The 12,968-nt window shown below is 42.5% G+C and overlaps 1 protein-coding gene across 3 annotated transcripts in view; it reads right to left on the minus strand.

The window, feature by feature from the left end:
• Positions 1-12,968, minus strand: part of LOC109403566 (lysophosphatidylcholine acyltransferase) — a 91,951-nt gene that overhangs the window by 24,637 nt on the left and 54,346 nt on the right. For 2 of the 3 annotated variants that reach the window (XM_029861565.2, XM_029861566.2), the window contains exon 4: positions 9,793-10,010. The exons of the other annotated variant lie outside the window; for it this stretch is intronic. In XM_029861565.2, coding sequence (XP_029717425.1) covers positions 9,793-10,010 — 218 coding nt within the window. The remainder of the gene's footprint in view (positions 1-9,792; positions 10,011-12,968) is intronic. 3 annotated transcript variants of the gene reach the window in all.

Below are 12,968 nucleotides of genomic sequence, written 5' to 3' on the forward strand. Positions count from 1 at the left end.
AACCATTTCTGGACTCCTTTGGATTGATGATGGGGACAACTTGTAGATATCTAAGGCACGGTACACAAATCACGTAACGCTAAAATCGGTTATTTCAGACCCCCTCCCTCCCCTTTGTAACGCTTTCTGTATGGAAATATAAAAACTTTTGTATGGATCGTAACACTAAGCTGGACCCCCCCCTCCCCCTATAGCGTTACGTAATTTGTGTACGATGCCTAAAGAGAAATACCCGGTAGGCTTGTTCTACATGGGAAATGGGAATGGACAAGTCCTCATCTGGGCCCTTTGGATAGAGAGCCTTGTATGAATAAGTGGCCGTCTTCTTCGTCAACCTCGGAGGTGGGAACTTTTGTAGCAATACGTTGGTTGGTGCGTTCCTCGAGGTGTTGATAGGATTCGAACATGAAATGAGTAAGACCCGGAAGCCTGATACGAAAGGGTGATTGAACTTGGAATGGTCCTTACCTGGACCCTTCGGTTTATGGGCCTTGAATTATATTCTTCTACGTAGATCAGCTTTCTGAAAACAAGGTGTCCAGGACGCTTGGTTGAGCAGATTGTGAAGACGTTTCGTTGGTAGAGGAATATTCTTGGCTACGGGGCGGGTAAGCCGGCCGGAGCCGGTCTGCAACGTAACGACGCGGACGACACCGTCTCTTCCGGGATGGAGCTCATGGATTCGAGCTAAAGGCCAACGCATTGGCGGTTGATTTTCATCCACGATGACAACTACTTGATTCTCTTGCAGTTCGGGGAGCAGGATAAACCTATCGATACGCAATTCGTTCAAGCGGGGCAGTTCGGAGCAGTATTCGATCCAGCGGCGTTACATTTCCTCGGGCAGTTCTGTATCCCAATCGTTCAATTTGTTATTCTCGTTCTTCAGACCCCAGAGTGAAAACCTTGACAACGAGTACTACAGGGCCTACCAGACCGAGTAGGTCGAACAACTTAGCGATGCTGGATAGGGAACGGCGTATCGTGACTACAGTGTTTGTATCAACCTTGGTATCAACGGAGGCTTCGGGGACGACTTACTTCAACTGATCCGAGCCGTGCTCCCAATGCAGGCCCAGAGTTTTGATGGACTGGTTCTGGCCAAAGTCCACCGACGGTTCTATGGCTCGGTTGGCTGGAGAAATGCTTGCGAGTACTGCCGGAGAGTTGCTCGCCCATTTTCGGAGTTGCATGCCAGCTGAGTTCAACATGGCATCCATTTGCTCGTGGAGTTCGATGGCTTCGGCGACAGTACTTGCTCTAGATAAAAGATCATCAACGTAAAAATCTTCGCTAGCCGCCTGAGTTGGAGTTGGATAATTCGCGCCCTCGTCAAGAGCGATCTGTTTTAGTACTCTGATAGCAAGATACGGGGCTGAAGCGGTCCCATAGGTTACAGTCTTTAATCTCAAGGTTTGGATCGGATCTGTCTGAAATCGGCGCCAGAAGATAAGATGAAATCGGAGGAATCCACTAGCGCTCTTGCACGAAGCATCGAAGACTACGCGTAACTTGGTGGTGGTGCTATCTTTTTAATCACTGGATGATGCGGAATACAGTAAGCGGGTCCAGACAGTGCTTCCATATTTTCAATTCGCTCCATGTGGCCCAACTCATCGTACTCATCCATAAACTTCGTGTATTCGTCGGCTAAATTCTTATCTCGTCAGGTCTCGTCCTAGTCGGTTCAGTCGATCAAGCGAAAACGATGAAATGCAGTGCAATTATTGCGTTCTACCTTCCTCAGAACGTCTTCCTTGAACGGTACGCGCACCATGCACCGTTTGTCTTTACCGCGAAGAGTTATTTCGGAGAAGAACTTCTCGCAATAGGCTTCTGATGCAGAAGGAACAACTCGAAGCAACTCGATTGCAATGAGCTGATTGCAGAATGATTGCAGTGAGCGGATGTTATCGCCTCATATTCTTGAAAGCAATCGAATACTTGAGTTTTTATGACGGAAAAATCGTCTATAAAGGACACAAGATACCGGATCCATGCCACGCCGGAGGATCTATGGGTCACACACATCCGAGTGTATTCGCGCTTAAGGAGAGCTCGTACGCTCCCGACAGCCATTGAACGAATCTCTGCGCTGCTTACCTTTGACATAAGTTTCACAAAAATCGTTCTTCTTCATCTTCACTTCAATTCCAGTGACCATTTCATACTTCAACAGATTTTCTATGGCTTGACTTGGGTGACCCAGACGACGGTAATACAAGGAAATCACCTCGGTTGCTCACAGGTTGGCTTGGTGTGTATCATCAGCGATCAATTCTAGCTCGTCCAAATTTCAGTTCAGGAATGCCTTTGCAACCACTTGACCGTTGTTATTCATTGCAGCTTTGTTTGCACCATTTAACCTTTTAAACAGTCGCTCAATACCGCATTCGAAAGACCTCTTCACTGACAGCAAGTTCTCACGCAGATCCGGTAGATACACGACATTCTTCATCCCAAAACGCACTCCTTTCTGCGTAAATCCTCGTATCTCAAATTCATATTCTTCGATAAACGATACGCCATCCTTAGCTACGTCCACGACAAACGGTCTTCCCAGTTTCTTGAGGTCTTGAACATGATCCTTGTTGTTGACTAAGTGATCACTGCAACCAGAATCCACTCGTGACACGATCTTGTTGGATTTTTTCACAGGTCTTGGTCTCTTTACCATGAACAAACTTCGCTTCATGCGCCGAGTTGCCTCCACCTTAATCTTTCCGATTTCGACAATCCTTTTACAAGAGTCCAACTGATGGCACTTGTCTGTGAACTTCTTGATCTTCCTGTTCCTCCCTCCGACGAATGTTCAGACGCTTCATTTTTTCGGCCAGCTACCTTCGCTTCACTTTCTCCAGAGTGGGATCTTCTTCGTTCATGTTCTTGAACGTGGTAACGAGAGGATCTGTCTGTCTGAGCTCTCCTGGCAACTGAGCGCCAGCCTTTTTCAACTGCCGAACCAATTCATAAAACGCAAGGAAGTGACTTCTCATCGATGATTCTTCTCGCCAGGGATGGGATCATTCATTTGCAAAGAGTTACATTCACTTGATACTATCTCGGTTCAGAAGCATTCTATCAAAAAACAATGTATGGATGAATTGAACCTTGTAGTTTTATCTGAAAGTTTTCCGAAAAGCATTAGGGTCGCACACGCATACCAAATTCGTGAACGAGCTATAAAGGGGCAACGGCAAAAGGTTATTGAAACCATAACAAATTGCAAATGCTCAATAGAAAATCAAAAAGCGCTCCATAATGAATGAACATATGTTCCATGAAAATGTGCAATGTTACTGGAAAAACTTGTAATTAGAAGGCACGAAATGTTGCTAACTGACAAATTGAGAGATGAAATTTGTGAAAAAAATCGCGTTCTGGTGGGATTCGGACCCACGACTCCGTATTCGCTAGACCGGCGCTTTAACCAACTAAGCCACAGAACAGGTAATAGTTCTGCGGAATAGAAAGCCAAACTGACTCCGAAGCCGCACCGTGAACACTCCTATTTCACAAACTCATCTCTCTTTTCGGCTTAGATGCCAATCCACAACACACTCCTGTTTGTGCCCACTAACGACAAGTGCGAGCGAGTTATTGATATGAAGCCGAGACTTACTCTCGCACTCCGCATACCTAGCCACCAGGCAGTTTGTTTTGCTGGTGTCTAATTAGTATGCGTCGAGAGCTCGGCACGGTCGGACGCTCGGACGACCGAACTGCGCCATGTGACGCAAGCAAGGGTACAATGATACATATTGCCCATTTACTGGCATTTTACCAGGTTTGCTGGTATGTCTTAAACATACTGGAAAATCTTGTAATTAGAAGGCACGAAATGTTGCTAATTGACAAATTGAGAGATGAAATTTGTGAAAAAAATCGCGTTCTGGTGGGATTCGGATCCACGACTCCGTATTCGCTAGGCCGGCGCTTTAAACAGGAGTGTGTTGTGGATTGGCATCTAAGCCGAAAAGAGAGATGAGTTTGTGAAATAGGAGTGTTCACGGTGCGGCTTCGGAGTCAGTTTAGCTTTCTATTCCGCAGAACCATTACCTGTTCTGTGGCTTAGTTGGTTAAAGCGCCGGTCCAGCGAATACGGAGTCGTGGGTCCAAATCCCACCAGAACGCGATTTTTTTCACAAATTTCATCTCTCAATTTGTCAATTAGCAACATTTCGTGCCTTCTAATTACAAGTTTTTCCAGTATGTTTAAGACATACCAGCAAACCTGGTAAAATGCCAGTAAATGGGCAATATGTATCATTGTGCAATGTTACCCATAAATAATTGAAAACGTTTCATACTTTATGAAAAATGAACCGGTAAAACATGAAATTTTCTCATTAAAAGTGAAATTTTGCACCAATAAATAATACTGAAATGTTCCATAATAAAATACAAATGCTCCATAGAAAAATGCAATCGCTCCATAAAAAAAAACAAAATTGTACCCATAGAAAATTGAATATTGCTCCATAGAAAAATTAAATTTCACCATAAAAAAATGAAATTGCACCATAGAAAATAGACAACTGCTCCACAAGTATTATCAAACTGCACCACATAAAATACAATTTACTCCATAACAAATTGAAAATTCTCCATGACTTCAAACATTTACACCACTAAAGCAGTGCAATGTAAAGCAATTCAGCCCTGTCGAACTAAATTATGAGAATATGCTACCTATGGAGGATTTTCAATTTTTCATGGAGCAATTCATATTTTCTATGGTGCAGTTTGATAATACTTATGAAGAATTCATCTATATGGTGCAATTTCATTTTTCATGGAGCAAATTAATTTTTCTATGGAGCAATATTCAATTTTCTATGGGTACATTTTTAATTTTCTATGGAGCATTTGCATTTTTCTATGGAGCATTTGTATTTTATTATGGAGCATTTCAGTATTATTTATTGGTGCAAAATTTTACTTTTAATGAGAAAATTTTATGTTTTACCGGTTCATTTTTCATAAAGTATGGAACGTTTTCAATTATTTATAAGTAGCATTGCACATTTTCATGGAACATATGTTCATTCTTTATGGAGCGCTTTTTGATTTTCTATGGAGCGTTTCTATTTGTTTATGGGTGCAATAAATAGGCTGCCAAAGGCAACTCTCCACGCGGTGAATGTAAATTACATTCACGCCGTGGAGAGTTGCGTTTGCTGCCTTCTGTTGACTTTAGTATTGACGCTACGCTAGTACAATGTTCAACAACAGGTACATCTTTTTCATGCGCTTCCGGTACTTCCGCATCTTCCATGTGCAACTTCATTCTGAACGGCCAGTTCGCGAAATTGTCGATTGTCCGTAATTCTCCTTCAATGAGGTGTCCATAACCTTAACGAACAAGTACTTATCTTACCGATCAGACTAAGGCCTGAGTGAACTCTGCTGTACATAGTAGCCGTCTCCATTCCACTCGGTCCATGGCTGTTTATCTCCAGTTCCGCACTCTGCGTAGGGTCCGCAGATCGTGCGGACGTCTTCTTGTACCGGTCGGATGACTCTCGAGAACCATTTTAATCGGGTTGCTATCCGACATCCTAATGACGTGACCCGCCCACTGTAGCCTCCCGATTTTCACGGTTTGGACAATGGTTGGTCTCTCAGCAGCTGATGCAGTTCGTGGTTCATTCGCCTTCTCTAATTTCCGTCTTCCATCTGCACTCCGCCGTAGATGGTACGCAACACCTTCCGTTCGAAAACTCCAAGGGTCCTCTACACGTAGAGTGCATGCTTCGTGCCAAAAAAGGACTACCGGTCTAATCAGCGTTTTGTGCTAACTTCTTGTGACGGCGATATTTGTTCGTTCGTAGAGTTCTGCGGAGTCCAAAATAAGCTCGATTTCCTGCCACAATGCGTCTCTGAATTTGTCTGCTGGTGTCGTTGTCGGCGGTTACCATCATGTACTTTGTTCGACACATAAATGACTAATCCGATTAGCCTGGCTTCATTCTTTAGTCGGATGTACGTTTCTGCCATCGTCTCAAATTTGCGAGATATAATATAAATATCATCAGCGAAACCAAGCAGCTGAATAGACTTTGCGAAAATCGTTCCACTCGTGTTTATCCTGGCTCTCCTTATTACATATACCCTTTTGAGCAATGTTGAACAGTAAGCACGAAAGACTATGACCTCGCCGTAACTCTTCGCGAGATTTGAAAGGGCTCGATAGTGTCTCGAAGTGATACTCGAACTACGCACATCGATGAACAAGTGATGTGTGGGCACGTTGTATTCGCGGCATTTCTGCAACACCTGGCGGATGGCGAACATCTGGTCCTTTGTAACGAACAAGTAATTAGTCAGTAGGTTTTTTTGGACTATGGGAAAACAGCTTGAAAAAAGAAATCGTCTATACTTGATGAGGACTTGTTTGGGAGTAATCAACAGGTTGCTAACGATCGCCAACTAGGGATACCCACGGGTATCATCGATTACAGTTAATAACTGACCAGATGTGTCTTTCTTGGACATCGTAGTATTCATCTTAGTCCAACGTAGGCGACGTGAGATATTATAGAGAGGACAAGTGTCGCCGGTATTTGCAGCTTTCTCGCCTTCGTCGACTTAAGAGAAGCTTTTCTGTCCTGTCTACATGAGCGTTTAACTTCCCTTACGAGGGCGAATAACGCTGACGGGTTACGGCATTGGCTCCTCGTGTTTTTGCTCGTCTTTGGAGCTTTGGCGTTTCTTCACTTCTATATCATTCTTCAGGTGTCATCTGTGATCCACTGTTTTCTTTAATGCGTAGCACTTAGGCCACTCTTAACTTTTGACGCCTCACAAGATACTCCCAACTAAGAATCTTCTACCGGGATCACGCTACTGTTTACTTTTCGCGTCAAACAACACACTGCACTCCCGGCAAGGAATGTTGTGAGTCTAGTTGCGCTCAGGTCAATGTTTACTTTTAGCATGAAACAGCACACTACATAAATCTTTTGAGTTTAGCCGCGCTCAGGCCAATATTTACTTTTAGCGTCGAACAACATACTCCCAGCAAGAAATCCTTTGAATCTAGCCGCGCTCACGTCACTGTTTCTATTTTGCGTCGAACATTCACTCCCAGAAATGAATCTTGCCACACTCACGCTACTGTTTACTTTTCGCATCGAACAAAACACTACCTGTAATGAATCTTTTGAATCTAGCCGTGCCCACGGCACTGTTTACTTTTACTTTTTCGTATTTCCACGGAAACATAAAAAATACCTATAAAATAATATTTTGGATATTAAATACAGGGTGTTAGGTTCCTGAGTGCAAACTTTTTAAAGGGTGATAGAGGACCATAAATGGTGAAAAAAATTGTTCTACGCATATGGTCAAATCTCAACCGTTACGTAGTTATTGAACTCCCCATGTTTTTGACTCTTATTGCCTTAACTGGTTATAACTTTAAAATGGTCAAACTTATCGCACTTTTTTACCCCTTATTCGAAAGATTAATGAATTTTCTATCAAATGGCATCTTTGAACCGATCGGTTTAGTTAAATAACTAAGTTTTCTAGATCAAATAGCCTAAAAGTTGTGTGTTTTAATTTGTTTTTGTCAATTATCTTTGAGAAATGCGTAATAATTTAAAATTCTTTCTTTGGGAAAGTTGTGATCCTTGTTTCACTCTACAGTTCGTTCTTTGACATCAAACTTCTATCTCTTATCGTTTTCTTGCAATTTCGATTTAAACGTCGCATTTCAGATCAGAAATTTGCAATCGTCATGGTTAGCACTTTTTTGCGCACTGTGCTGCACATTTAAATCAAAATTGCAAGAAAACGATAAGAGTTAGAAGTTTGGCGTCTAAGAACAAATTGTAGAGTGAAACAGGGGCCACAACTTTCCCAAAGAAAGAATTTTAATTTATTACGCATGTTTTAAAGATAATGGACATAAACAAATAAAAACACACTATTTTTAGCTATTTTGCCCTAGAAAACTTAGTTATTTAGCTAAACCAATCGGTTCAAAGATGCCATTTGATAGAAAATTCAATAATCTTTCGAATAAGGGTAAAAAAACTGCGATAAGTTAAACCATTTTAAAGTTATAGCCAGTTAAGGTAATTAGAGTCAAAAACATGGGGAGTCCAATAACTACGTAACGGTTGAGATTTGACCATATGCGTAGAACAATTTTTTACACCATTTATGGTCCTCTATCATTCTTTAAAAAGTTTGCACTCATGAACCTAACACCCTGTATACCTGTGATGTCACACACCCATTCCTGAATTGCCTGTTCAGCACTTTTTTGCCGAAAATAAAACAGCAGAACTATTTCGGTAGCTTCAGTAATCGATTTTACTGAGGCTCAGACACCAACTGTCAAAACCGGGTGCAAAAGGTAAACAATGTATAGTATCGCTGTATTCATTTCGTTAAAAAATACCGAACACGATATTCCAAATTAAGTGTGTAGTATTATTTTTAATGGATCTGTGTTTAAATAATTGTGCTCTTACTTAGAAACAAACCATTTTAGACATAGACCTGTGACATAACTGATTCTAATGCGCACTTCAACTACGGCGAGGTTATGCACAATAAAGTGGTGACATTTTTGTTTCGCTCAATGTCCATAATAATGCTTCGTAATTTGCAACTGAGTTTGCAGGCGAAACGGTAAACTGCCGAAGAGGAATACTGAAGTTAGGTAAGTAAAGAAATAGCAAAACAAAAAGGAAATAAATTACAACGACTGTCGGAATGTTAGTGCAATGCAGGTCCAACTGTAAGGCAGTGGGGTGGTTTGGTCGTTCTGATGAAGAAATATTTCGCGTCGTTTCTCTGAAATGTAGGTATCATATGATGTTATGTTGCAGTGGCACTGCTTCCTCCTGCTCCGATAGTATAAGTAAAAATCATGAGTGTCAGACGAACCAGCCAAGGGCTGAAAGTCTCTTTAATAAAGATATTAATTAATCATGAGTGTCTCCAGTTGGAATTGTTTTTCGTTTTAGTCGTTTAGTGTAACCCTTGTCGCAGTTAGTGTACGTGTACTACATATTACATGCATCGTGTAACTCGTCTCTACTTAAATTTGCCATTCAAAGTCAGTCACCATTAGGTCCGTCCGAAGGTAGTATCAACATAAATAAACGCAACTAAAAAACGTACCACAAAATTAGTAACTCTAACGACCGTTTAAAATCTGTTTGTATGTACACATGATGATCACCGCGATCTAATGATCTCAAATTGCGTGGTCAAACTAGGCAGCCTATCATATACCCTCGTAAAATACATATCATGCACCATGCAATTTTGAAAGTGATTATTTGGAACTGCCAAAATGTTTCCTCAAAATGATGAAGGAGCACATATTTAGGAATAATAATTTGTTCGAAATATTGTTATCATTTTTGTATGAAAGATGTCAAACTTTTCTATGAAACAATTTTTGTGTTCATTTTTTATCAATTCAATGTTTTTACGTTACCATTGTACTAGTTATAGATTCATGAAGCATTTTAAAAGTTGTAAGAAATATTTAGGCCTTGAAAATTTCAAACACTTTCTAATTTGTGATGGTGCATGTTAGTTTTCTACTTGTCGCAAAACTTGAAACGCAATTAAAATATATACAGTTGGTGCGTATACCGTAACGATCAACATGTCCGTATCACTAATACCGCACGATTACACACTCCATTTCGTTTTCGATCAACCTAAAATCGCCCGCAAGATCTCTGCATATTTTTGTGTATGATCTAAATTTCCCACGTCACGACGACATGGATAGAAACCTCCGGTGGATGGGTAACCTACTTCCGAAGAACGGGAGCGACGCGGTTTCGTACTTGGCCACCACCGCCGACGGCCCAAACAGGACCACACAGAGCGAGTCGTAGAAGGCCGTGTGTGGCGCCACGCAGATCACCGGGGCGTCCTTCGGCGAGGCCCGTTCGCCCTTCATCCGGATCAGGTTGAATGAACCGAACAGGAACAGTGCCCGCATCACTATCGCGGTTATGTGGCGTAGCTCTCTAGAAAAAGGAAATATGGCCATAGGCGAGCGGGAGATATAGCGATAACAGTTGTGTGTGTGGGTGGAAGTTTGGGAACTACTGAGAGATGTGATTTGAGTAAAATTAGCCTAAAATTTCAATATTATGAGAAAAATGGGCTTATAATCTATATGGTTCGGGCAATCCTAAAACTACTAACGTGTTTGAAATTATCTATAATTATTGATATCTATTGATTCAATTTATCCAAAAATAAACCGGATTGATTTCTATGCTACTTGGTGTATAGCTTCATTTTATGTGGTCTGATAAAATTCAATAAACTTTTCAATATTCAATTATCTAATCTCAATAAAAATGGTGTTTCAAGATAACTGTGTCATTGGATGCAATCGGTTAAATGATTTGTTTCACTTCAAGTTTTCTGGAAGTATTTCACAGGGTTTGTGTTTAAATCACTCTAAAGATTATTTGTGCAAATTAATGTAATTTTATTTCTTTGGTTATTTTTCCATGTTTTTTTAACTCTACACATTGTGTTTGGGAATTTCTGTATAAAAATCATTTATGATTTTTTACGGATTACTTACTAGAACACTTCCAGCTTTCTAAAATAAATCAATCATATTTTTTTCTTAAAGTTCCCCTAGAAATCCATATTTTTTAAATTTTATTCTATGTTAAGTATGTTTAAGTATGTTAAGTGTGTTCTACTTAAGGTACTTTTGATTGATTAATTCAGGACTTCCTTTCGCGACTTATTTAAAAAATCATTCAGGGATTCCTCCAAGACATCTTGGAAATCTTCCAGCTATTTCTTCTGGGATTCAGAAATTTTTCCAAAAATTCCTTCAAAGAATCTTTTAGGTAGTCCTTTTGAAACACTTATATGTAGGAAACTTCCCTGCAGTTTATTTTATGAGTTCCGTGAATGAACTCCTGAAGAATTCCCAGAAGAATTTCCTGGAGACTCCCAGGGCAAGCATTTGAAAGATCCCAGTAGGGACTACAGGAGCACTGAAGCACTCTTAGAAAAAATTCCAGTTAGATTTCCCCCTGGAAGGAACTCTTGGAGAATCCCTGGATCTCCTCGATGATTCCCTAAAGAAACAACTGGATGATCTCCGAAAAAACTCTTAAGAAATTCCTGGAAGCAACTTTTTGAGGCATCCCGGAAGAGATTTTGGAAGACTCCCAGGAGGATTTTCTAAAATATTCCCAAAAAGATCTCCCAAAGGAACTTCAGAGGGAGCTTCTGACGGATTCGCAGAAAGAACTCCTGGAGTACTCCTACTTAGAAGCAACTCCAAAAAGTTACCCAGAACTGGAGGTTACACAGAATAAGGTTATGACGAATTAAAAAAAATCCATTGGAGGATTCCTGGAAAGAACTATTAGAGCAATCTCTATCTCGGAAGGACCATATGGAAGATTTTCAGGAGGATATCCTGAGAAACTGCTGGAGGACACCTAGAAGGGACTTCTCCCACAGGGATTCCTCGAGGAAATCCCACAGGGATTCCCCGAGGAAATCCCACAGGGATTCCCCGAGGAAATCCCACAGGGATTCCCCGAGGAAATCTCACAGGGATTCCCCGAGGAAATCCCACAGTAATTCCCCGAGGAAATCCTACAGGGATTCCCCGAGGAAATCCTACAGGGATTCCCCGAGGAAATCCTACAGGGATTCCCCGAGGAAATCCTACAGGGATTCCCCGAGGAAATCCTACAGGGATTCCCCGAGAAAATCCCACAGGAATTTCCCCGAGGAAATCCCACAGGAATTTCCCCGAGGAAATCCCACAGGGATTCCCCGGAAAAATCCTACAGGGATTCCCCGAGGAAATCCCACAGGAATTTCCCCGAGGAAATCCCACAGAGATTCCCCGAGGAAATCCCACAGTAATTCCCCGAGGAAATCCTACAGGGATTCCCCGAGGAAATCCTACAGGGATTCCCCGAGGAAATCCTACAGGGATTCCCCGAGGAAATCCTACAGGGATTCCCCGAGGAAATCCCACAGGAATTTCCCCGAGGAAATCCCACAGGAATTTTCCCGAGGAAATCCCACAGGGATTCCCCGGAAAAATCCTACAGGGATTCCCCGAGGAAATCCCACAGGAATTTCCCCGAGGAAATCCCACAGGGATTCCCCGAGGAAATCCCACAGGAATTTCCCCGAGGAAATCCCACAGGGATTCCCCGAGGAAATCCCACAGGGATTCCCCGAGGAAATCCCACAGGGATTCCCCGAGGAAATCCCACAGGGATTCCCCGAGGAAGTCCCACAGGAATTCCCCGAGGAAATCCCACAGGAATTCCCCAAGGAAATCCCGCAGGGATTCCCCAAGGAAATCCCACAGGGATTCCCCAAGGAAATCCCGCAGGGATTCCCCAAGGAAATCCCGCAGGGATTCCCCAAGGAAATCCCGCAGGGATTCCCCTTAGAAAACCCCGCAGGCATTCCCCATAGAAAATCCCACAGGGATTCCCCATAGAAAATCCCGCATGGATTCCCCAAGGAAATCCCGCAGGGATTGCCCAAGGAAATCCCGCAGGGATTCCCCAAGGAAACCCCGCAGGGATTCCCCACGGAAATCCCACAGGGATTCCTCGAGAAAACCCCGCAGGGATTCCCAGAGGAAATCCTGCAAGGATTCCACGAGGAAATCCCACAGGGATTCTCCACGAAAATCCCGTAGGGATTCCCCACGGAAATCCCGTAGGGGTTCCCCACGGAAATCCCGTAGGGATTCCCCACGGAAATCCCGTAGGGATTCCCCACGGAAATCCCGTAGGGATTCCCCACGGAAATCCCGTAGGGATTCCCCACGGAAATTCCGTAGGGATTCCCCACGGAAATCCTGTAAGGATTCGCCACGGAAATCCCGTAGGGATTCGCCACGGAAATCCCATAGGAATTCGCCACGGAAATCTCGTAGGGATTCCCCGAGGATATATCAGAGGGATTCCCCG

The sequence above is a fragment of the Aedes albopictus genome, chromosome 1, assembly GCF_035046485.1.
Source record: "Aedes albopictus strain Foshan chromosome 1, AalbF5, whole genome shotgun sequence".
Classification (NCBI taxonomy): Eukaryota; Metazoa; Arthropoda; class Insecta; order Diptera; family Culicidae; genus Aedes; species Aedes albopictus.